The sequence below is a fragment of the Biomphalaria glabrata genome, chromosome 1 (assembly GCF_947242115.1).
Source record: "Biomphalaria glabrata chromosome 1, xgBioGlab47.1, whole genome shotgun sequence".
Lineage (NCBI taxonomy): Eukaryota > Metazoa > Mollusca > Gastropoda > Planorbidae > Biomphalaria > Biomphalaria glabrata.
Window position 1 is genome coordinate 33,271,320 of NC_074711.1, and position 25,075 is coordinate 33,296,394.

Sequence of the window (25,075 nt, forward strand, 5' to 3'; positions counted from 1 at the left end):
TGTTAACAAACAAACATATAAAAGAATACTAACAGAGAGAGGGAAAAATAACATTTTGTTTAATTATCATGAAAACTATCATGTCATACACTACATGGAAACATTGCCAATTTTTGTTTCCATTTGATGCCCTAACAATAGTAGATTGGCTTAATGCTAACAAATATTAACCTGCATCAAATACACTTCACATGAATTCATCCACTTTTATGGTCATAATGCTACAAATACATCACTATATAAAATGTGAAAATTTCTTTACAAAAAAATAGCAACATTACACAATCAACTAACTGACAACCCCCCCCCCCCCAAACCCCTTTTAAAAAATTAAAGACAATTTCTTTTCAATCAAGTTGTAATCAAATATATTTTTGTATGCATAGCCAGACATATCAATGTGCCAAGGTTTATCACAGGTCTTCAGTTTTCATAGTTATCAGGGAAAAGGAGCCTAAGTGATATTCAACATTGATACTCCTCAAAGTGGACAATTTTTTTCATTCCTACACTTCCACTAGCTGAAATTTTGGCTGAAAACATGACCAGATGCTAATGAACAGGACAATGAGTTGAGAAACAAAACAAACAACTCATGCCACTATATTACTAGATATCAAATGAAGCTCTTGTATGTCATCAAAATGAAGTAGAAGATGTAGAAATTTAATTTATCCTCATAGAGATGACTCCAGTCCTGGGCACGACCTAATTAATAAAGTAATTTAAAAATTTTTAAAAAATTAATTAAAAGCTAGTTGTTAAATGTAGTGAATGAAACAAAAATACACCACAAGTTGAGGCTGAAATGTAAAATAAAAAAAAAAAATATGGCATAAAGAAAAAAAAACCAACTATACAAAGCATTCATCATTGCAATGGATTGTGTTTGCAAAGAACTAAAGCTCTGAAATATTGTGTTTCCCTAAAGCACACAACAGTAAAAGCTTAGCACAAATGCTATTAATCAATCATTACAGAATACAGCAGACTGGTATATTTCTATCAGTCTTGCTATACAATCCACAATAGAGTTGAAACAATAGCTTGAAAGTGTTTCAAGTTTGAACATGGAAGCAACCTTTAAAGCATTATTCTTCTAACTTTGATCAACTAAAAGTATACAGTGTAGGATTGTCTCCCTTGGATTATGAATGAACTTTGTTAGCCCACTTCTTTACAGGTACTCAATAAGTTTCTGGGCTCATGTCTGGACCACATTTATCTTTGTATAAGAGGCTATTTATTTACATGAATTCTATATTTTATCAGTTATATATTAACTTCTTCAATATGTGATGATTCATTCAAATCTCTGCATTTGAAATCAAATGTTGCTTTGATAAACTATACAAAGTCACCTCATTTACATAAAAAGGTTAAAAAAGTTAACTGGACTGTAAGACAAATTTGAAATGGCACATTGACATTGCATTCAATAAAGGATTAACTAAATGATTTGACAGCGTCACTTTTCTTACTAAGATGGAATGGGAACAATTTTTGACATCAAATATTTTTTAACCAAGTTAAAGGATAACAACTAAAATACAAAAAAATACTTAAAAAAAACAACAACAAAGCTTATATTAAGTGTAGATGTATCAAGTAGTTTGGATCAGTCATGTCATTAATTTTGTAATAGATCTAGACTAACAATAATAAATCTGTGCAATAAGAAATTTTTACCAAATGTTTTTGTTTAGCACTAGTTCATGCTTTTAGCTTTCTCAATACACTATGATCCTATCACTTGTCTGGACCAGTTGGAAAAAAAAAAGGGGGGGGGGGGGGAGAAGTACAGGGTATCTGGGTGATTGCTTTATAAATGTATTAATTTTAAAAAAAGGTGAACGACCTGAATTCCAACTCATGGGCTAAAGCCTTCTCAAGCCAACACAGTAACAACTCTGCTATGAACATGGAAAATTGTATAGTTATCTATTGTTTCTTAAGTCTCGTCCTATTTCATGTTTGTGTTTACTAAGCCTCCGAAGATGACCTGTAAAGGGAACTAATTCAGCTTATACCACCACTTTATCGCTCACTCTGTCTGTCTGTCTGGTCAAAAGTTTGTATGTTACTTCTCCGACACCCATACTGGGATCAAATTGAAATTTTGCACTATTATTTCTTTTAACTGACAACACAAGAATCAATTTAATAATTGACCAATTAGTTAATTAAATATTGGTAATAAATTATTTTGTTTGCTATCTCAAACAAGGGAAAGAAATAGTACTTGACTGAAGTAGTGGTATAAGCTGAATTAGTCCCCTATATAGAATTTCATCTGAGGCTTATTACAAAATTAATTACATGACTGATCCGAACTTATTGATACACTTAATATAAGCTTTGTGTTCTAAAAAAATTTTTACATATTTTTTTTGCTTGTATACACATCAACTTATATTTCAAATCACAATAACTTATTTTCTATGAAGTCCAAGATCGATTTTAACTAACATAAAACTGATATTGATGCATATCGTTACATCATTAATGAATTACAGAAATTCATGTTACACTAATGTAATACACAGTCAACAGAGCACAGGTAGAATGCTAAGATATGAATTGAGCAGTCAGACAGAATTAAACAGGCAAAGAATTGAAGCTCCATTATACATTCAATTGAAATATTTGGTAGGTCTAACAATTTTATCAATTTGAAACACACACAAATTCCAATATGACCAAACCAGTGTTGAAAAAAAACTTTTTATAAATGAAAAACCGAAATTGTAAAAAGTTTAAACACAAGGGGTCATCCAACTAACAAAACAAAAAACAAACTAGAATCCAAAATAAATATAACAAATGGATTTCAAAGACATTGCTAGTGTAAAGAGTGAGATATCACAAAGTATTATAGTTTGTATTTTATTACAAACCAACTAAAAATGCATATTTCAAGTTACAATTAAAAAAGTTCAACTAGTTTATTTCTACATGGATGAATAGAACAGAAATTGTATACAAGCAAATATAAAATATGTACATAATAATTTCATCGGATATATCTTGTGCTAAATTTTGTTGACTAAGCTGTTTCGTGGTTTCAGTAAAAATATAATTTTGTTGGCAGTCATTTCAATGTTTTGTGCAGAGACATGAACAACTTGAGACTGAGATAATTTGAAATCTATTTTTTAACTGTAAGCAGGTTTCTATTTAAAAAAAAAGAATACAAATAATAAATTTGCAACCAATAACAAAATAGTTGTAACCACATCTGTCTATACCACAGAAACGTTAAGAAACAAATGATCTTCAATTGTCTAGTCATGGATATTTTAAAAAAAAAATATGTCTTTTGTAAAATTCATCAGTTTTCAAAACTTGTTTTGTTATTTTATTTACACTGATTATACTTATATGTGAGACATCTGGCAAATCAGACCTCACACATTCAGGATCATAGGATCATTTCAATATAATTTCCAACAAGCTTCGTTTCTCAGAAAAAACGTCAAAAAATAAAACAAGAATCTACTTTTGAGAAACATTTGTGTTCCAAACTATCAACAGATTTTCCAAGACTCACAGTTTTTGTTCAACAAAGTCTAAACAGTCATGTGTTTGATGAGTGTCTACATGTATCACAATGCTGGTCAAATGTTTGGTGAAGACCCACTATGCCAGTGCCACTTGAGGAGTTTTTTTGTGGAGATCTTCTATTTGCTTGACTAGATCAGAAGCACCAATATCTGTGGCTCTCTGTTTAAGTGAAGTCACAGCATGACTGCATTCCATCATGGCACACATCGGCTCATCAGGATCACACGTCTCATACTGAGGACAGATTTCAGTTGTTTTAACAGACATTTATAGTTGTTTATTCCTTGTGGAAGAATATTAAAAAGATATTACAGTCTTTCATTGAGAATATATTAAAACCAGCTATTTACAATCTTTCTTAGAGCATGAACTAAAACCATTAGTTCTATTTCCCTCTTTATTTTCATTTGGATATTCAATTTTTAGGATTTTCATAATCTAATTAAAAAAAAACTTTCTTTAGCTATTGCCCTGCCCACTTCCAGATTTGAGAGCAAAACTTTTATAGAAGAAAAACAAAAATAGTGAATCCTTCAAGGACACACCACTTTAATGGCCCATCTCTTAACTATTTTCTGCTAGCTATTCCTGTACCAGAAATATCACCAAGTCTAAACATTCAATTCAATTATACCTGTTTAAAAATGTTTGTCTGGAATCCAGAGGTCACTAAAAAGTTAGCCAGAGAAATGTGTCCTGCATCCAGGCAGTCAAATAATGCCTGACTAAACCTGGACTCACCATTATGCTCTAGCAGGGGTGGTACTAGTTTCTTCACTTCATCTATGTTACCTGCCTGAAAACATCAAACAAACATGCTTGAAAATAAAAAAAAAAAAATTTACCACTAAACACTCACAAGTAAACATGCACAGATTGTGTTTAATTGTGTGGATAATGACTTCTCATTTCTTTCTGAATAGATAATCTTACCTTTATGGCCTGATGAAAACGTTCTTCAAAGTTGGACTCTGTGAGGAATATGTCAAGGTCAAGGTTTATTGTTGGCCGTCGCCTGACATTGAATGTTTGTTCTCCACACTGCAACTTATCGTAGTCTTCTGGTACAAAGTCATACTGTTTGGTAGCAAAGCAAATAAAAGTACAATGGAATTGTCAGTGGTTAGAGTTGACATCAATATCTTATGCTACTGCTGAAATAATCATATCTAAAATATCAAAAAAGGCTTTAAGGAAAAAATATATAAAGATTCTTTGCCATCAGAAGTCTACTGATAATGTATAAGTGAAATGTATTTGTTATAAGACCTAAGGAGGTAGTCACGTCCACAAGTTGTAAGTTTAATAGCTTAATTTATTTCTAAGGACATTTTGATATCCAGTAAAACAGAATTATCATTTGCATTTATGATTTGACACAAAATCATAATATTTTAAATTTAAAAGCTACTCTGACTTTATAGTAAAAAAAAGAAATGTAAAATAGCATAAAAGCAAAACTTCAACCTCAGAATTTCACACTTCACCAGCCACACATTGTGAGTAACAGTTGCCAGCATCATCTCATTGTAGACAAAAAAAATGATACACTGAAGTTAATATATACTATATCTGCTACCATCTCAGTTGAATCCACACAAAGAGTACATGTTAACAGAACAATTTCACCTAACATGACCCTAACATGACTAGAGAACAAAAAAGGAATAATTACCACATCTTTTATTTGAGAGCAAGATCCTGTCTTATCAATCAGATCTATAACTTCTTGACTTGCTGTGTAGATGTGAGCATAATGAAGTGGACTCTGTCCAAGCTGCAAGTGGGAAAAAAAAAAAAGGTTTGTTCAATATATATGATAATATACACAAAGGCCAGATTCTTTAAGCTTGCCATTTTGTCTCACATAATAGCTATGTTATTTAATTATCAATATTATTTAATTATCAATGTTATTTAATAATCAATGTTATTTAATTATCAATGTTATTTAATTATCAATGTTATTTAATAATCAATGTTATTTAATTATCAATGTTATTTAATTATCAATGTTATTTAATTATCAATGTTATTTAATGGAATTATTCTATATGATGACAAACAATGACTTACAGTAAAAACTAGAAATGTGAATGCTGACCAATGTTTACATGTTCAATTCAGCTATTTAACAAAACTAACAACCCAAATAAATAATTACTGACAATGTGATCATAAATTTTAAGAAATCATTGACAAAGAGAATAAAATTATGTTGCAAACAATGAAAATGCTATCATTTTTTTTAAACTAATAATTACTACTTTGAAATATGATGACATCATTTAGGTGTATTAGGTTGATTTAAGAATTTGAGAATACTTTTTAAAAAAAGAGATATAATTTTTTCTTCTTAATTTTTCCTAATTTTTAAAAATACAGAAAAATATGTTCACGAAATATTTTGAACCTCAGAACATATTATGCTTTTAAAAATGTTAATGTATACATGTAGGTCACAGCTCGGGCTGCGTAGCCATGGGTAATACTTCTTATTTATCTTCAGACTTGATGACAAGCCTTATCCTATACTCTTAAGCAATTCTTGTATGTATATATATATACATATATACATTTTATATCGAAAACGGCTCTAACGATTTTCTTTAGAATTTCAAGGTATGTGTATATTAATAAAAAATAATTCTCAATTCATTGGCCACATCTGGAAAACTCAAGGTCGAACGTTATATCGGTTTAAAAATGTCTCATTATCGAAAAATTAATTTTGGCTAGAATGTTTTATGAATGAAATTTTCTATATGACGTCGATGGGGAAAAAAATTGACACCGCTTACGTCACTAGGCTCACAGCAGTACACTAAGACATTTCTTCGCAAACAAGAAAAAGTTTTAATGAATCAATTGGTCTAATTAAACATTTGCGCACCATCTTATTGTAGATTGTAAAATATTTTACATGTTTCGGATGTTCCTTCAGAGTTGAAGATAGTTTACTTCCTAGTCCAAACCTCCCGCAGGACGACGGGGGATGGAGCGGGCAGGGTTTGAACCTCCTAGTCCAAACCTCCCGCAGGACGACGGGGGATGGAGCGGGCACGGTTTGAACCCTCGACCGTCGATAAATCCGAATGACAGTCCAGCGCCCAAACCGCACGACTAGGCAGCCATCTATTAGTGATTGATCTATTATGAAACTATGGAAGAAAGATAATGATATTAAATCTGTCAATGTATGATTAGTTATTGTGTTTTAAAAGCTTTATAAATTATTTACACTTTAATTGTGTAGATCCGTAGGTAGCTTTTGTTGTTAATTTACTGGTGAATTATTGCAATGTGTTTAAGCTTCCGAGTCTACTGTCCCATAACAAAACATAAGAAATGGTCATAGCTTCTCTACACCTTACTTGCACACACTGAACATGATACCTAGGGCCGGCCCTAACATTTGCGGGGCCCTATGTCAAATGGATTGCGCGCTGCCCGTCAGGGTAGGGATAAGGATAATAAGTGAAAATTAAGATTTTGTATTAGAAAATAAATTCGTCTTTGTATTACATTTTTATTAAATAAAAGCTGACAATGCCGTTTTTTTATTGCGCGTAGGAATGACACCCCAAAATGACAATTATGTCTATTTTAAGGACATTTTTATGAATTTTCAGGAGATTTAAATAATTGCCAGGACTTGTTACTATATTTTTCAATTTCAGGAGATTTCCAGGAGCCCCTTGAAAATAAGGAAACCACGGGAACCCTTATTATAAGTTATAATGGTTTAATTTAATAATTTACACCTAGAATTAGCGTGGGGCTTATGAAAGTTCGGATCCACTGTGGCCGCTTAGGTTGCAGTGGCCTATGGCCTGCCTTGATGATATCCAGCTCGCGGTCAACAAATTTTCATTACGCAGACGCCTCTTTTGGTTTAACTATAGAACTGAGTAAAACAGAAGTCCCTCAATAAAATCTACTCAGCCCCTAAGATCACTGCGAATAGACATCCCTTAACGTGGTAGACAACTTCACATATCTGGGAAGCACAGTCTCAAATGACGCATTGCTTTAAATGGAGGTTGATATGTGATCAGGGTTAGTCATGCTTTTGGACGCCTCCAAGCGAGAGTGTGGCGAAATTAATCGCTCCACCTGCCTAAAAAATCAGTGTCTAAAAAGCAGTGGTTCTCTCAACCCCTCTTTGTGGATCTGAGACATGGGTACTTTATAGAAAGCAACTAAGACTTCTTGAATGCCTTCACCAAAGATATTTGCACACCATCATGGACATGCGGTGGCAAGACTGCACTACAAACAGTGATGTTCTTGCGAAATGGTATGAACTTCTTATAGTCAGACAATCACGCTGGGAAGGGCACTTATCCCGTATGGGGGACGAACATATGCCAAAGGCAATCTTTTTTTAGTGAGATGAAAGGTGGTAGGTGTAACAGAGATGCCCCACAATAACGCTTCTTTAGAATAGTAATGTTTTTAAGTCTTTTAGGAAAAAATGCGCTATTTTACTTTGTTACAAGGTGCATGTTTTACCCTATAACTTAAGATATTTTACATCACTTGATGCTTCATACTAAGGACTTAATGAATATACTAATTGCAATTTTAAATGGCTAAACGTAACCATTTTAGAAGTTACACTGCAAAGACTTTCTTCCATGCCAATAATAGCCCAATAGTTTTACGCAAAAGATGCAATGTAAAATGACACGACGTAAGATGTGGTTTTCTACTCTGTTGGGGGGACTTAAGAGACTTTCTATTCTAATCGCCATGTACAATTACATTGAGAACTAACAGAACGAAAAACAACTCTTCAGACTGATAGCAGACCTGCCTACCAAAAAAAGTCCAAATGCGTAACACTGATGGTCAAAATGCGTATTTTGTCACCAGAATGCGTAACACTTACGCGATCCACTATTTTGTCATATATATATATATACATACATATATATATATATATATATATATATATATATATATATATATATAGGCCTATATATATATAGGCTATATAATATTAGATCTAGATGTCATGATTAGATCTACAATCTAAATCTAGATCAATACGACAATAGAGATGATATCTAGCCTAGATCTGGATCTATGTCTATATAAATAATATAATGAATATAATCTACTCTAGATCTGGGCTCAACAGTCTCAAGAGTGTTACCGATGCCCTGGATCCGCTACAAACATAGATCTAGGTCTACTCCAAACTTTCGTAGGCCTATCTTCATCCTTGATCTATTCTATACTAAGTGTAACTAAGACTAAGAATCTAGTCTAGATCTAGACTCTAGACTAGAATCACTAGATGGTAGTAGATGTTATCGATCTAGATCTTGTCAATCTAAATCATACTACAACTAAATTGGATCTAGATTGTAGAGTAATGTAGAGAATCATGACATAACGTAATGACTAGCTGCTAGCTAGACTCTAGCTAGATCTATTCCTGTATAACAAGTTTTCTAGATTCTAGATCTAGAATCCAGATCTAGATCTAGACTAGATATCTACAATGACAATGTCACTCAATGTGTTTTGAATCGATAGCACTTCAATATTTTTTTCTATACAAATGAATACGGGAATCGGGGATTCAACATAATTAATTTCTACTAATGAACTTACAAAAAAAAAAAAATCACGTTGGTGTATCAGCTAACTGACGGTACCAACCCGCCACTCCCTCACTCTCGCGTTCTTCATTTCTAGACTAAATCTAATTGCTATTAAGAACCAATCATTGTATAGATCTGGACACAATGTGTTCCCCCACCTTTTCTGTCCCCCCCCCAACAGGACGGCTTAGTGTGACCTCCGTGACCGCTCGTAAGCTAGTCAAGAGAGGGGGAAAAAAAGGATACGAAATGCGTAACGCGACGGGTTAAATGCGTATTTGCGTACTGACGGTCATTTTTGGGAGATTTTGCGTAACGAATACGCATTTTGCGTAACGGTAGGCAGGTCTGCATATATATCATCTATACCCGATCGTCCATTTTCGTAATTAAAAAAAATATTTCCAAAATGACTTTGGGTATATATATATATATCCTTCCTTAAAAAATTATTCAACCTAGCGAGGCTCTGTGACCTGATACTTATTATTAATGCATAAAAAAAAAAAAACTTACATTATTTGTGAGTCCCAGCATTAATGGATATTCCTGGACCAGATATTTTATAATACCAACATGATCTTGAACACAGTTACCTCCCTGAGTGGAGAACTTTTTCCAGCACTGATGTCCTTTTTTGAATGGACCATCTTTCTTTAGACTACAAAGTATCTTACAGTCTTTTCCACTTTTAAAGAGCTGTGTCGTGTCAGTGTGTGGGTCATTGCTACTAATGTCTTTCAGAACTATTTCCTCCTGAGTCACTATGTTCCCATTGGCTCTGTCCATAGGGTTCTGACCATTTGAGGATTGTGGAATGGCCGTCTTATTGCCATTGCTGTATTGAATAGCGATGTGCAACAATGAGCGACCTGCCTTGTCTCTGGCGTTGGCAAATTTACGACTCATGAGTTTGATGAGCTGAGCACTGTTGCCACACTTTGCCAGCTTAAAAAGTTTCTTCACATGGGCCTGAAGGAAAAACACAAGAACATAAACGTACATATGAATGTTATTAAGTAAAACATGTTTTGTTAATTTTTTGCTTACATTAAAATATTGTTCAACAGCAAAAATATAAATATAAGCAAATAATTATAAAATATATTTTACATATATGACCTTAGCTCACAGAATAATATAGAAGTGGGCAATATTTATTTTTACAAATGACAAACATGAAAAAGGGATTAAAAGTTATGTGTGAAATTTTGATTGAAATATGCCATGGACTATACAGACATACAAAGAAAAGCAAAAGAAGTTCATCCTTAAGGGTCCAGACAGTTTGTGTGCAAATCATTTGGAATGATAAAAAGAAATGAGAGTCTGGAAGAGGTTGTAGTTTTCAGACTGGATGAGACAAAGGAAAAAGATACATTTCTAATTGGTTACAATTGATGGGCTAAAGAATGTTTGTGTCAGGGAAGGGGGTATGACTAAAGTGTGCAAAGAGGTGTCCCTGGTTAAGAGGGAGAGCAAAGTAAACATTCACATGAGACTTGAGTTCAAGGCTAAAAGTGTGTGGAAGGTGGGGGTGTTATAATTCTGGATCAAACAAAGCAGGAAATCACAAGTATCAGCAAGATGACTTACATAAATGAAATTAGAAAATGTTTTTGTTGGCAAGAGCAACTCAAGGGTTGGACAGTTCAGCCACATATAGAGAAGTAAAGTTTCCCTTTCAGACCTTGCAATCTATGGGGCTGATGATGTTAAGGTCATCTGTTTATAATGCTAATGGTTAACGAGCAGGGTGTCATGTGGCCAGCACAATAACCAACCGCCTTTACTTTCCTCAACTTAAGTCAGGTACCCATTAGAGTTGGGAGGTCTCAGGGACACCCTAAAAATCCCAAAATTCAAAATCCCAGTCTTTGCAGAGATTTTATTTTTGTTTCTTATGTATAAATTTTATAACTACTACATTTGTGACACTGCTGTTTCCAAAATGTATCTGTCTTTGTTCTGTTGGAATGCATTAAACTCATATTAAATCCACATTGCAGCAAATCATCTGATGAATTATTACCTGGGTGGAGTTGGTGTTTCTTAAAAGTTGACACAGCTGTTTAGAATTTTTCCTGCTTACAATATTAGCAAAACTCTGAGTGTTGGACTCTGGGAAAATGTGATCATACAGTTGAAGGACCAGAGCCTCCAGACGTTCAAGGTCACACTCTTTAACAAGTTCAATCACATGACTGTCAATTAAATGTCTGAAAACAAAAGACAGAAAGGAGCCTGTTATGTCTCTAAGATAGAATTAATTTAATTGCTTGAATTTTATTTTATTGATAAAATGCATTTAATATGCTTAATGTGATTTAATTGGGTGGGTATCATTGTTTATTTGGGACTTGTTTTAACACTGCTTGAATGAAGTAACCAAAGAACATGGACTTTAAAAAAATATTATTGTGAATATTATTGATGTAGCCTGAAATAAAATAAATTCTAACCTGCAAATTAATTATATTAATAGTTAAGATATACGTTAGTCTGAATTGATCAAATAACTAGCAAACAAATCTTATTAGGTGAGCTTTTGTAAACTGACTAGCAACCAGTCTAACTCTTAACCAAGTTGACGGTTTTAAGAACTAATAGCCTAAGAAAAGAATTAGATATTTCAAGAAACAAAAAGATATGTTATGAATTTTCTCACTTGTAATCTGATCTTTTCAGAAGTTCAGAATGATCTCTGGCTGTGCGACCAAGGGCATCTCTGGCAGCTATATTGATGCCAGAATTCAGAATAGCTCTAATGACACCTTCTGTCTCACCATTCAGCATAGCCTCAATCAAGACTGTCTGGCCATGAATGTTTCTGATGTTCAGGTCAGCATCACGGAGTATTCTGGCAGTGATTGCCTCATCTTGTGGTCGACACTTAGGATTGACAAGCTGGAAAAATTGAAGCAAACAGTAAAATTTTTATACACCATGAGCTAAAATAAATTATAGTTTTAAATTAAAGACAAGAAGAATGAATATAAAAGTTTAGTATTAATAATAATCTAATACAGTTTAATCTATGTGATGACAGGAATGAAATAATTCTGTAAATTTCTAATACCTAATTTCATCTGTACCATGATTATTAAAATATGTTCGTAAACACAATAAATATTATGGTCTTTTGAAAAAGCAAACTTTAAAAAAATTGCATGCTTTTAAGTATAAACTATTTTTAATGCAAGAAGAAAAACCAAGTTATTGATTTTTGCACATATAACCTGCATGTGTGTATAACTCAATTAACTCAATAACTGCATGTGTGTATAACTCAATAGTTTGCAAAGCAAGAGCTGCCATAGATTATCAGTACATAAAGTTGTTTCTCATCAACACGCATGTGAAATACCAGCAAATGGTCATATCTGTAGTATATTTTTTCAACAGAAAATTGTTATCTGGTGATGGTGGCTAAAGATTTGCTGCAGCAGCTGATATGGGCGCTACGTTTGGCCTGATTGTGCTTCGGCTGGTTCTTGCCTTATTGTGTAGTCTATTAATTCTCAGGGAAACCAGCAGCACAGGTATTCTTGTAATTTGAACTTTGATACTACAGGTATTGGCTAATTAGTTTAGTTGCTTACTTACTTGTCACAATTGATTACTGGTATATAAAAGAGTCTCTGCCGCATCATTACTATTTGTTTATTTGTTTTCCTGAGGTTTATAATAAGATGTTCATAAAGCTTTCTAATGCACATTTCACAACAACTAAATGAGGTATAAAGCCCCACCGGTATGTCCATAGTTTCCGTTATGCAACATTTATGAGTGAAATAAATTTTGTAAGCCCCACACCTTTGAATAACCTGCAGAGCTGCCATTCGTTTGTAAAAACTTGTATAACACATGGGTTATATGTGCAAAAATACAGTAGCGTTATTAACTACAGTGTAAGATCTAGATTTAAAAAAAAAAAAATATATATATATATTAAGTGTAATTTTAGTGTATACTAAGTGCAATTTATCAATTAGTTTAAATCAGTCATGAAATTAAATTTTTAATAGATTTAGGCTAACAATAATAAATCTGTGTGACTTTATACCATTTTTTTTGTTTAGTGCAATGCTATGCTTTTAGATTTCTTAATGCGCAATGATCTTATCACTTTTATAGATCAGTTGGGAAGAGGGGAGGGGAGGGGAAAAAGAAGGGGGTATGGGATAGTGATAGCTTTTAAATGTATTTTATTTTTAAAAAATTTGGACTCAAGGGGCTCAAGCCTCCTCAAGCCAATCCACTAACCACTGTGACAGCAAAAACTTATGAAAATAGTAGGTTTCATAACTATCTATGATAGTTTCAAACTTTTAAAGGACATCCTTATTCTCTATAGGAAGGGGACTAATTCAACATATACTACCACAACTGTCAATTACAATTTCTTTCCCTTGCTTGATACCAATCAAAATAATTAATTACCAATAATTAATTAACTACTTGGCTAATCTTTTACATTGATTTCTGTTCTGTCAGATATAAGAAATAACTGTGCAAAATTTCAACTTGATCCGAGATTGAGTGTGGAATAAATAATGTGTACAAACTTTTTATCAGACAGACAGACAGAGTGAGTTGATATAAGCTTTGTAAAAAAAAAAAAATGGGCAAAGTTACTCTGTTTCTCTTACAAAGTCAATGATAATGAAGGTCTCACTGTATCTATTTTAAAATCACTTGTTAACTGAATTCAGCAATTGTAAACTAATGTGAGTGTAAATATGGCCAGCTGGGGCCACTAACAAGTTTGTGTAACACAAACTCTTTGCTAGTCTGATTGTTTATAAACTTGACAAAGTTCTGCAGTGAAAGTACATCAGTAGTTCTAGGCAACTCTAAAGATCAAACCTGAAAGAAGAGAGGTTTAGGTGGACTGGCAGCTTCAGATTCAAATGTGTATTTGACACAAGTGTCAGGGTTCAGTTCCATGAAAGCATCGACTAGTCTAAGTTGGTTGATTTCCCAAACTGCAGCTAACAGAGGCCGAGGAGCAGTAGGATAATCCCTGTAGTAGAATTGATAGGAGTAGTCTTTGGCATTGATGTCCACTTTCTGAAGGTGTTCTAGCAGGTAAAAAAAACAACTTATAAACGAACAGAAAAAGTATAAACTGTGTATACTATAACTACAAAAGTTAAACCTTTTACCAAACAAACCAAAAAATATCATGAGATAATATAAAAAATAGTAAATAACATTTTCAGCCAGAGCTTTAATGCTAACAAAAAAGTGTTTTTGTTCAAGTGTCTTGTGAGTAAAATACATCTGATGCCATAACTATAGATTGACTAAAAGTTACCTGCAGCCTTCCACATCCCAACAAACTGTAACTTGCCACTTAACATGGACAAGGCCATTTCATTGGTGTTTTCATACTTTTCTAAGAGCAGCACTGTGTCCAGCTGGGTTTCACACATGTGCACTTGACACTGAGGGAAGATGGTGGGTTGTAATTGTATTACTCCAAGGAAATAAAAATAGAACTTGGCTGTTTTACTGGGTATTAATAAAACAAGAGCAAACTTAAATAATACATGATATGTCCACACTAGATGAACGCCAAGACTTGAGAAGACCTTCTAGCAAGAAGCAGTACCAGGAGAATAAGGGGAGAAAATGATGGTCAGTCAACCATGGAAATAGCAGAACAGAGAAAGGAGTTGGTGACCATTACTTGTAGTGAACTATAGATGTAACAGGTAATGGTGAAATTCAAAGCACTGGTTTAGGAGTTGAAAAGAAGTAGAAGAGAAGTTTGTGTTTAGTTGAAGGTAGTTGCTTTGGTGAGTGTTGATTGAATGAGAAGTTTTTGTAGTTACAGACATTTTTCTGATATTAAAATGAATGTTGGAGCTGAAGTTGTTAGTATATTTACAAGTTCACAAATTCTGGATCTGCAGAATTAAGAGAAATTAGTTTGATCATACCCCTAGATTAGCCAGGAGAAGAACCTGACAGTTCTGTTTTATCACTCCCAAAAGGAGAAACAGCTGTTGAAAAATCTGACCCAGAAAAAAAATGTTTAGACCTCTCGTTTGCATTCTTGAAGATAGGAACAAACATTTTCTCCTAATTTAATTTGTTGTAGTTGTAGAGTACGTAGCATGCATATTATGTGAACACATCAGAAATTGTAATGTGGCATCTTCAGTATGAATACATTTCTGTGTCAAGTACAAGATGCTCTTTTTAAGTTGAAAGATTTAAATTCTATTTACATGTATGATATGATTATTCACCACTCAAACAAGATTAGAACAAAGCACACCCATTATAATTAAATGTTCTTCTAGAGACAGTTCAAAATGACAAGTCAAAGAGCTCACTTTCAAATTAGCTGTTTCTCTACCAACTACTTTTACAGTCCTACACCAATATCTCAGTAGTCTTTCTATCAGAACTGGATCTGGATTTTTACATTTTACTGCAGCCCAGAGACCTGACGATAATAAGAATAAATATGTATTAAAAAGAGTCAATACTATTCTTGCAAAATGCAAACATAAATATATAGTTTTTGTTTACACAAAGAAATACACATACATGAATACTTTTGGAACTTTTCAAGAATCATGATAATTTATTTAACAGATGTTTTTAAAAAGAAACACAAACATTTTTGTCTATAACAGAGAACATTTCTATACCTGGATGATACTTCCTTAGCCAGTGAAGATTCTCTTCCCAACCAGGTTTTTTATGGAACAGAATTTCTTCTTCAGGTGTGCGACCTGCTTTGTTTTTCTGAAGAGGACAGGCTCCACATCTAAAAAAAAAAAAGTTAATTTTTATATTATTAGTTATCCTTTAAAATAATGATGTTTTATTGATGATTGATATGTAAGCTTGTAACTTAAAAATACTCCACAACAATGCTAAAGATCTAATCGGAAAGTGCCTCAACAACAGTAATGTCAATCAAGAGTAATTCTTGTTCAGATGAAACTTCCAGACTTGTAAACCTAAAAAATTTGGCTTTCTCTGCTGTATCTTATACAATGCTCTCCCACATGAGTACTTCTCAATGTGTAAAAATCAGCAAACTATTTTCTACATAAGTATTTCACATTGTCTTTTAATATCAACTGTCAGATATGTAGGTTAATGGTTTACTACATTACATAATCATTTAACCCTTTTAAGACAAAGCATTTTAACATGTCTTGTGCCAAAATGACGGAGCACTATTTCCAGACTAAGCACTTCTCTTACCAAAAAATTCCTAACAAATAAACTAATTACTTTGCATACACAAAACTAGACATATTATTGAAGAGAAATAAATGAACTATATTATGGAATCCACCTGAAATATTAACATTTATTAAAATAAGCCAAGCTAATTTGCATAATTTATGTGCACAAATTTCCAAAAATGATTTTTCAAAACAGAACAGAATTAAAAATGTAAGAGTTTTTAAAGAAGTTTTAGGCCTGAATAAGCCCTAATACATGTGTTTAGGGAAACAAGGTACATGAAGACCCTTTAGACACATTATTTTACTACTTTTCTCCCCCCCGGTACCATGGAAACAAACACCTTCATTTTTGCCACAGAGACAGACAACCATTTATGACTCAGGGATCTTTTTTTGAGCAGTTTGTTGATCAGAAAGTTGGCATCATATTTATTAGTCTCCCTGACAAACATTTAAACTAAATTGATAGTAAAAAAAGAGCATAAAACAGTCTATGGGGTTCTTATCCCTTGGGGCTCAAATGGGTCCTCTTTATCCAGCTCCTCACCCTTGCCTCTAGACCATGTTACCATGAATAGACACCAACACTATACTAGATCTAGATCTAGTTAATCTTAATCTTATATAATACAGACGTTTACTGTTATCGGTGTTGATTTAGAGCCATTTATTATTAGTTTGTTCTCTCCCTATCAGAAAATCTTTAATCCACTTATGCAGTGGACCATTAATGCCGAAATATTTTAATTTTTTAAGCAAACTATGGTGGTGAACTTTGTCAAAAGCCTTAGAAAAATCTAGTAAGATAGCATCTATTTGTTCACTATTATCTAAACCTTTTGAAAAATCATCAATTAGTCCTATTAGTTGTGTTTCACATGATCTATATTTCTTAAAGCCATGTTGGTATGGTGTGAGGACATTATGTTTGTCTAAGTGGTTTATGATGTTGCTACATATTATGTGTTCTAGGATTTTACATGTGATGCTGGTAAGTGATACTGGTCTGTAGTTTCCTGGGTCAGATTTTTCTCCTTTTTTAAATAGTTACGTCTAGAAGTGTAAACTTAGATCTAAAGCTTTCCTCAATACTGCCATGAATTTTATTATGGCTATCATAGTTTAAATAAAATCAGAGTCAGTGAGTTTGCTTTCATCAATATCATCGGCTGACATGATAAAATTTTAACCTGTCACAAGCTAATTTCAAAAAAATCAATACAAATAAATCATCATATAAAGACAGCAAAGGAAGCCGCCATTACAGTCCACTAATGTGTAGTAATAATAGTAAGAACTATTCTGATTGGCTGATACAAAAACTGGCTAGCCTATCTTGTGGTTGGAAACATCACGGCCGACAGATCGGCAGCTTTGTCTTTTTCGCTAAATAGCCTTGGGCAGATAGATCGGCCACGTCGTTGATTTGATTTGATTTGTTGATTTGAGGCACATCGGCACAATTTAGGCCATGTCGTGCCTGCAGTCCCTCAAGGACCACTCTCTCTCTAAACAACAAGGGCCAGATTCTATACAGTCATATAATTAAAATCAAGGTCTATTCACAGTTAAAATAGTAAAGGTAGTAAAAATTTAAATATTTGGTAAAAATCTAATGTAAATAGTGCATGTTCACAAATTCAGAAATCAGATCTTCGTAGATAGCCCCACTTCCCGAATAAAGCCCAGTACCTTCCCAGGGTCGACATTATTAAATAGTGTTTTTAGATTAGTGGCTCTAAAATATTTCGCCCTGACATCCTGGTATCTGGGGCAATCAACGAGGATATGTTCCACGGTGAGGCGAGAGTCACAGTACTCGCAAAGTGGGGGCTCCTCTCTCTTCAGTACAAAAGAGTGCGTGATGTAGGTGTGGCCAATTGGTATTGGTTCCAGTATTTTTAGGTACGACTTCCTTGCTGCTCCATATATTATGGATCCGTAGTCTAGCTTGGATCGAATTAGACTCCGATAGAGCAGCAGCAAGGTATCTCTGTCAGCTCCCCAGTCCGTATGGCTGAGTACTCTTAGTATGTTTAATGACTTTTGGCATTTCTTCTTAAGTTCCTTAATGTGGGGGAGAAAATTAAATTTGGAATCTAAGGTGAGGCCTAAAAATTTTGTAGTTTTCACGACAGGGATCTTCTTTTTGTGTATAAATAGTTCAGGGTCTGGGTGGAGTCCCCTTAGATTACAAAAATGCATACTAACTGTTTTGGAGTCTGAGAATTTGAAACCATTATAGTTTGCCCAACCCTGAATTTTGTTTAAACATAACTGTAATTTTCTTTCTAAGGTGTTCATGTTTTTCCCATAAGTAAGAATGACAAAGTCATCAACATACAAAGAGCACTCTATGCCAGGGGACAGCGCATTTATGATGCTATTTATTTTAATGTTGAACAGGGTGACTGACAGAATGCTGCCCTGGGGTACACCCATTTCCTGGTCATGAGTGTCAGAAGCGGAGTTGCCCACTCGAACCTGAAATTTTCGATCTTTCAGAAATTCCTCCACAAAACGGGGGAGGTGTCCCTTAAGCCCCATAAGCGCCAGGTCACGTAGAATGCCATGTTTCCAGGTTGTGTCATAGGCCTTTTCTATATCGAAGAATACAGCTACTAGATGTTCTCTTCTGAGTAATGCATTTCTAATATAAGCTTCCAGCCTTACCAGGTGGTCAGTTGTTGTCCGCCCCTGCCGGAATCCGCACTGGTAGTTTGAGATCACTTTATTCCTTTCCAGGTACCAGACCAGCCTACTGTTAATCATTCTTTCCATGGTTTTGCAGATGCAGCTTGTTAGTGCTATTGGTCGATAGTTAGCTGGGTCAGAGCCGTTTCTTCCCGGTTTAGGTATCGGTATAACTGTGGCTTTCCTCCAGCTGTTTGGGAAAGCGCCTGTTTGCCACACACAGTTATAGACCCCTAGCAGGACTGCCAATGAGGGTTCGGGAAGGTGCTTGAGGAACTGGTAATGGATTTCGTCTTCTCCAGGCGCTGTGTCATGTGACTTGTCCAGCGATTCCCTCAGTTCCTCAAGCGAGAACGGTTTGTTGTAGTCTTCATTGTTTTCTGACCTGAAATCAATGGGGTGTCTTTCCTCCCTGGTTTTGACTTTTTGGAACTCTGGCGTGTAGTGTGCAGTGGATGATTTTTCTGCTATTGAGGATGCAAGGCAGTCAGCTATTTCTCTGGGGGACGTGACAGTTCGTCCTTGGTTTTTCAAATGCCCTATTGCATTTGATTCTTTCCCTTTGATTCGCCTTACTGCCTTCCAAACCGCTCTAGCAGAAGTTTTGGCATCCAGACTGCCGACAAAACTTCTCCAGGAATTCCTTTTGGCTGACCGTATGGTTTGTCTAGCCTTTGCTCTAGCTATCCTGAATAGCTTTAGGTTTTCCTGGGAAGGATTCTTTATAAATGCAGCCAGTCGTTTTTTCCTATCACCAATAGCACTTTTGCAAGCTGTATCAAACCATGGTTTGCTAGGCCGTTTTGGATTTGCAGAGGTTAGGGGTACAACTTTCCTGGCTATACTTAGTAGCTTGCTAGCAAAGGTATCAGCTGGGTTCTGTTCATGGAGGATATTTTCTGTGATATCCTCAGAGCATCTTTTTTGGAATTGTTCCCAATCGGCCTTATTCAGTTTCCACCGCTGAGGTCGTCCCAATGAAGGGAGATTGTTAGTAATGATGATTGGGAAGTGATCACTTCCCCGTAGATCATTGCTAACTGACCATTTAAAATCGTCCAGAAGTCCGGGGACGCATACGGTGAGGTCAATGCATGTGAATGATCCAGTTCCTGGGTGCAAGTAGGTCGGTGATGCATCATTAAGTATGCATAAATCATGTTGGAGGAAGATATCCTCCAGCATACGACCTCTTGTGTCGGTATTGTTGGATCCCCACATGGTGTTATGGGCATTGAAATCCCCAAGGATTAAATAAGGCCGGGGGAGTTGTTTCAATAGGTCCTCCATGTCTGTTCGGTTTAATGGAGCGCCTGGTGGTAGATACAGGCTGCAGCAAGTGATAACCTTGTGAAGGGTTATCCTAGCTGCTACGGCCTGTAGTGTGGTCTGTAGTTCTACCCTCTCATGGGGGATGCTATCCTTCACAAGGATACAGACTCCACCTGATGCTCTCTCTGCATCCTCAACATTCTTGGTGTAAGCACGGTAGCTTCGGAAGCTGATGCAATCTTTCAGGAATGTTTCCTGTAAGCAGACAGCTACAGGAGTCTCAGAGTCCATCAGTAGCTGCATTTCCTCGTAATTGGCCTTGAGGCCTCTACAATTCCACTGTACAATTCTGGAATCCATGGCTTATTCTAGATGACCTACTTGGAGCTATTTGGCCTTGGTAGGCCCCCGGAGGGGTTTCCCTTTATTCCAGTGACCTTGGTATTTTTATTCTTGGGTTTGGATGGAGAGGAGGACAACCCCCTTTTGGGGGAAGTCTTTCTCTCTGGAGAGGGGAGATCCCTCTGGTTAGAGCGGAGGTTATTTCCTCCTCTCTCACCTCGGGCATCCTCTCCGCTTTGATTTCTCCCCTTAGGGAGTTGGTCAACCTCTAACTCGGTAGAGGTTGGGGTGTCTGGCTGGGTTCTCTGAGGAGAACCTGTGTCAGACATGATGTCTCCGGGTTCTCCCGGAGTATTGGTTTTGACATGCTGCTCAGTCTCCATGCTCTCATCAGCGAGCACAGAGAACCTGTTCTTTAGCATGACAACAGGGCTTTCTTGTTTCTTCAGAGGTGTGTTCTTTGGCGGTGTTTTCTTCTGAGTTGGGGGAGGAGGAGGGGGTGGTGGGGTCAATGTGTCCGTCTGTGTGGCTATGGATCTTCCTTTCTTAGCAACAGCCTGGGCGTAGGTCTTTGTCAAGCCGAATTGGCCCTTGGGTAGGGCCAGTACAGCCGATTTCGCCTGGCTAAAGGTACATCCGTTTCTTGCCTTGTACTCCTGCACGGCAACCTCCTGTTTCCACACAGGGCAGTCCTTGGAGTAGGCTGAGTGGCCAGCTTGACAGTTTGGGCATTTGAACTGGGCTGTGCAGCCCTTGTCCTCATGACCCTCTCCAGCACATCTGGCACACACAGTGTTCCTCTTGCAGACTGCCGCGCCGTGTCCATAACCCTGGCACTTGAAGCACCTCATGGGGTTAGGTATGTAGGGCCTCACTGGAACTCGTAGGTATCCTGCCTTCACATACTCTGGCGGTGTCCTAGTTCCGAATGTGAGGATAATAGTGGCGGTTTTGACCTCCTCACCCTCCCTGCGCCTGGTAATGCGCCGGGCATGGGTGACTCCTTCAATGCCCTCCACTATTTCCTTCTCGGAACATTCCAGTAGGTCCCTAGAGCTGATTACACCTCTGCTGGTGTTCAGATTCTTGTGTGGCATGACTTCCACTTGGAGATCACAGAGTCTTCTGCATCTTAAAAGCCCATCAGAGTGTGTCTTGCTGTCTACTTCTACAAGGAGTTCCATTGTTTTGTGTAGCTTAGACACACTCTTGGGCTCTCCCACTACTGACTTGAGTCCCTTATAGATAATAAAAGGGCTCAACTTTGTCAGGCTTTTTCCCTCCTCTGTGCATCTAACCACCAGAAATGATGGCCAGGTGGCACAGCTTTTTGGGACCTCCTCTTTTTTATCGTCAATTCGACGTTTCTTGCCCAGACATAGGTCTGGGGCAAGTAGTTTTGTGTGTGTTTTTTTGTCCATATATATTTTGGTTAATTCGGCACCTGTGCTCCCCACCCGCCATCGAGTCCAACAAGGGGACGGGCCATTCGGATGTCCAGAATGAGCCCGCCAGGGCTACACAGGTGCTATACTCAGTCAGCTGCTACATCGGACATGTGTCCGATACAGCAGCTCCCTGATTGACCCTCCAGCCACCGCCCTCCAGCATAGGTCGACGACCTATGCTGGTAGCTCGGCATGACCAGCCGGTTGACCCAGAGCGGGCCATCTGGGTCTCAGGTCTAGGGGAACTTGGAGCCAAAGTATTGTGTTGTTGTGGTTTATCCTCAGATAGCCACCACTCAAACACCAGGATCTCTTTATCCCCCCTTACCCGTCGCAGTCCACGGCAAAGGACTGGTCTAGGACGTAGTGAGAATTTAAAGTTAAGGAGACAGTGTGATGATCAATGAAGGCAGACTTAGGAGAAGAGGAGGCAGACACAATGATAGAAAAGAAGTAGGGCACTTTTGAGCTCCAAAAGTGCTAAGGAAAGAGGAGCGCAGTTTAACGTCATGTCTCGGGACGACCGGCCACGTCGTCTTAAGAAGATTAAATACTACCTCATGAGGGCAACTATACATTTAGTACATAATCATTTGAAAATTACCATCATGAGGGCAACTATACATTTAGTATATAATCATTTGAAAATTACCTCATGAGGGCAACTATACATCTCCAAGAACCAGGGATTCGAACCACTTTGTGTAAAACTGTGTCCCCATTCTCATCTGGCACCTCAATGTCTAGCTTGGTTGATAGCATGTACACAATCCTAGTGCCATTGGCTGTCAGATATAGGTGTGTGTAGTCTGTTAGGACATGGAGGAATGTTTCCCCTGTTTTACTATCCCTAGAATTCAAGTCCAAGCCAGCAAAGAAATGTTTACCTGTGAAAAAAAGGAAAGTTTTTATTAGCCCAATCAGTGGAAATCTGATTTAGTAGTAGCATTACTGAAAAATGCATTTTTGTTTCTTATGTTGAATGTTCAGACCCCTCCCCCCTTCCTTTTTTTTTTACTTTCTATTTGATTAATTAGATTTCATGAATTCAATAATATATTACACTTGAAATTCATTCTGCATTAAAATTCTAGAAGATGTAACAGCATTTACTCAAACTCTATTCTTTTAATTATTGCATATATTGCTTAAATGAGCTTATGAGAAACAAATGTTCAGGGTCCTTATAATCATTAGATCTAATAAAGGAATTAATTCTTCCAATAGAAGATAAAAAATAAAACCCAGATCTATACTTGCTCATAAAAAGCCCAGAATATTAAGTTGATCATATAAATTGTCATTGAAAACTTCCCTGGAAAAACAAAATGCAGTATCTCCTCTAGTTTAGAATATTCTAAAACACTTTAAATGCTAATGTGGAAAATCTGACACTATCTGCACAACAGAATGTACATGTTTAAATATTAGAAGTGTAATCAGACATGAACTTCCTGTTAGAAAATTAAAAACTTATCTAAGACAAAAACAAAAGTCTAGGTGCACACTTACAGACAAGTTCACAAGAGTAACAAATGTTGCCTAAAGCAAAGGACTTGGAGATTTCATGATCACGTATGTTGTCTATCACTGATTTGTTGTCCAGCACCTGTTTCTTGGAGCCAATATTTTTTGTCTGGACCAAAGATGGGCTCACAAGGGAAGCCATGAGCTTACACTGGAGAGAGTTTGGGGTCAACCTGAAGTCAAGATCAGGTTAACCTCAGATTCAACTGCTAAGCTTCAGAGCTACTTGATTGCCTGAAAGGTAGAAGCCTATGCAATGTACATTTTTGTTTTAAAAGACTTGATATTTTAAATAACAAATAGCCAAGAAATATTGGAGCTAGTACCACTAGACATAATGCTGTCATCACTTCAACTATCTACTAAATATCAGATTATAAATCTTAGTCTTCCAATAGGAAGATTATGGATGAGTGCAGTGTTTCACATTACTAATATAACACCAATGTAAGAAGCTTCTATTGATGTACTAGATAAGCCCAGGTGATCTATCCAACACTAAGCATCTGAACACCTGGTCTGTGAGAAACACGAAGCTATCAAACGACGACACTAACACACTACATTTTGAAAGTACTTTATCACAGAGGAAGCAGACATTTGTTTATAATAATGTTAACCTTGAGATAGATAAACCCGCACTGACAATCAACTAGAATATGTTGTCCCGTCGCAGTAGATGATATACTGGGTCCAGGTACAGCAATCAACACAGGAGCGTGGTGGAGAGGGTTACAAGTGAGGAAGGAGGGGCTGGAAGAATCAAATCCACCACCCGAGTACCAGTCCAGTTCTGCTCTAATATAGATCTCTTAATCTAAATCTGAAAGACCAGGTTCGTTCATAAAAACCTTGGTGTCAACAAATAGAAGATCCCACTGGCACACAATTCATTGCGGCTTGCTAAATACAGAGCAACTATTACTGTGAATAGGTCTCTGGCAAAGTATTACCACACATAGCCCCTCCCTCCCTGGCCACTTCCTTTCATGTTCTGGTTTCACGGTATTGAAAGACCCAGACCAAGATAGATATGTTTGTAATCGAAAGTCTGTGTGCCAATTTGGTAAGTAGGTTGAACAAACGCAAACATGATTCCGAAAATAGAAACTCAAACCGGGTCAAGATATAGACCTAGATCTAGTCAGAAATCATATAATATGTAAGTGCTTGATCAGTGGCGTAGCAAGGTATCCATGAGCCTGGGTTCAAGAATATGTTGATGGGCCCCTCCCCCCATATGACAAAAAATGGAGTAGTTTGCTTGTATCGGTACATTTACTTAAAGACATTCAAGTTCATGAACACAGCTGACAGAATCATTGAAGACCATGTCTAAGTACTGGTTAGCACAGTGAACATAATGAGCAAGTGGCTGCCCTTTTGTTGAAAC

The 25,075-nt window shown here is 36.3% G+C and overlaps 1 protein-coding gene across 13 annotated transcripts in view; it reads right to left on the bottom strand.

Moving 5' to 3' along the window:
- Positions 1–42: 42 nt before the first annotated feature.
- LOC106073189 (uncharacterized) overlaps positions 43–25,075 on the bottom strand; it is a 39,572-nt gene continuing 14,539 nt past the window's right edge. For 4 of the 13 annotated variants that reach the window (XM_056033393.1, XM_056033406.1, XM_056033399.1 and 1 more), the window contains exons 3-15: positions 23,668–23,855; positions 22,808–23,042; positions 15,848–15,966; positions 15,527–15,639; positions 14,500–14,629; positions 14,049–14,263; positions 11,848–12,086; positions 11,212–11,398; positions 9,696–10,151; positions 5,240–5,341; positions 4,498–4,641; positions 4,199–4,360; positions 43–3,798 (exon numbers count right to left, since the gene is read on the bottom strand). In XM_056033393.1, coding sequence (XP_055889368.1) covers positions 3,640–3,798; positions 4,199–4,360; positions 4,498–4,641; positions 5,240–5,341; positions 9,696–10,151; positions 11,212–11,398; positions 11,848–12,086; positions 14,049–14,263; positions 14,500–14,629; positions 15,527–15,639; positions 15,848–15,966; positions 22,808–23,042; positions 23,668–23,824 — 2,418 coding nt within the window. In that variant the 5' untranslated portion in view covers positions 23,825–23,855 and the 3' untranslated portion in view covers positions 43–3,639. The other 9 variants (XM_056033354.1, XM_056033363.1, XM_056033357.1 and 6 more) reach the window with 6 other exon arrangements.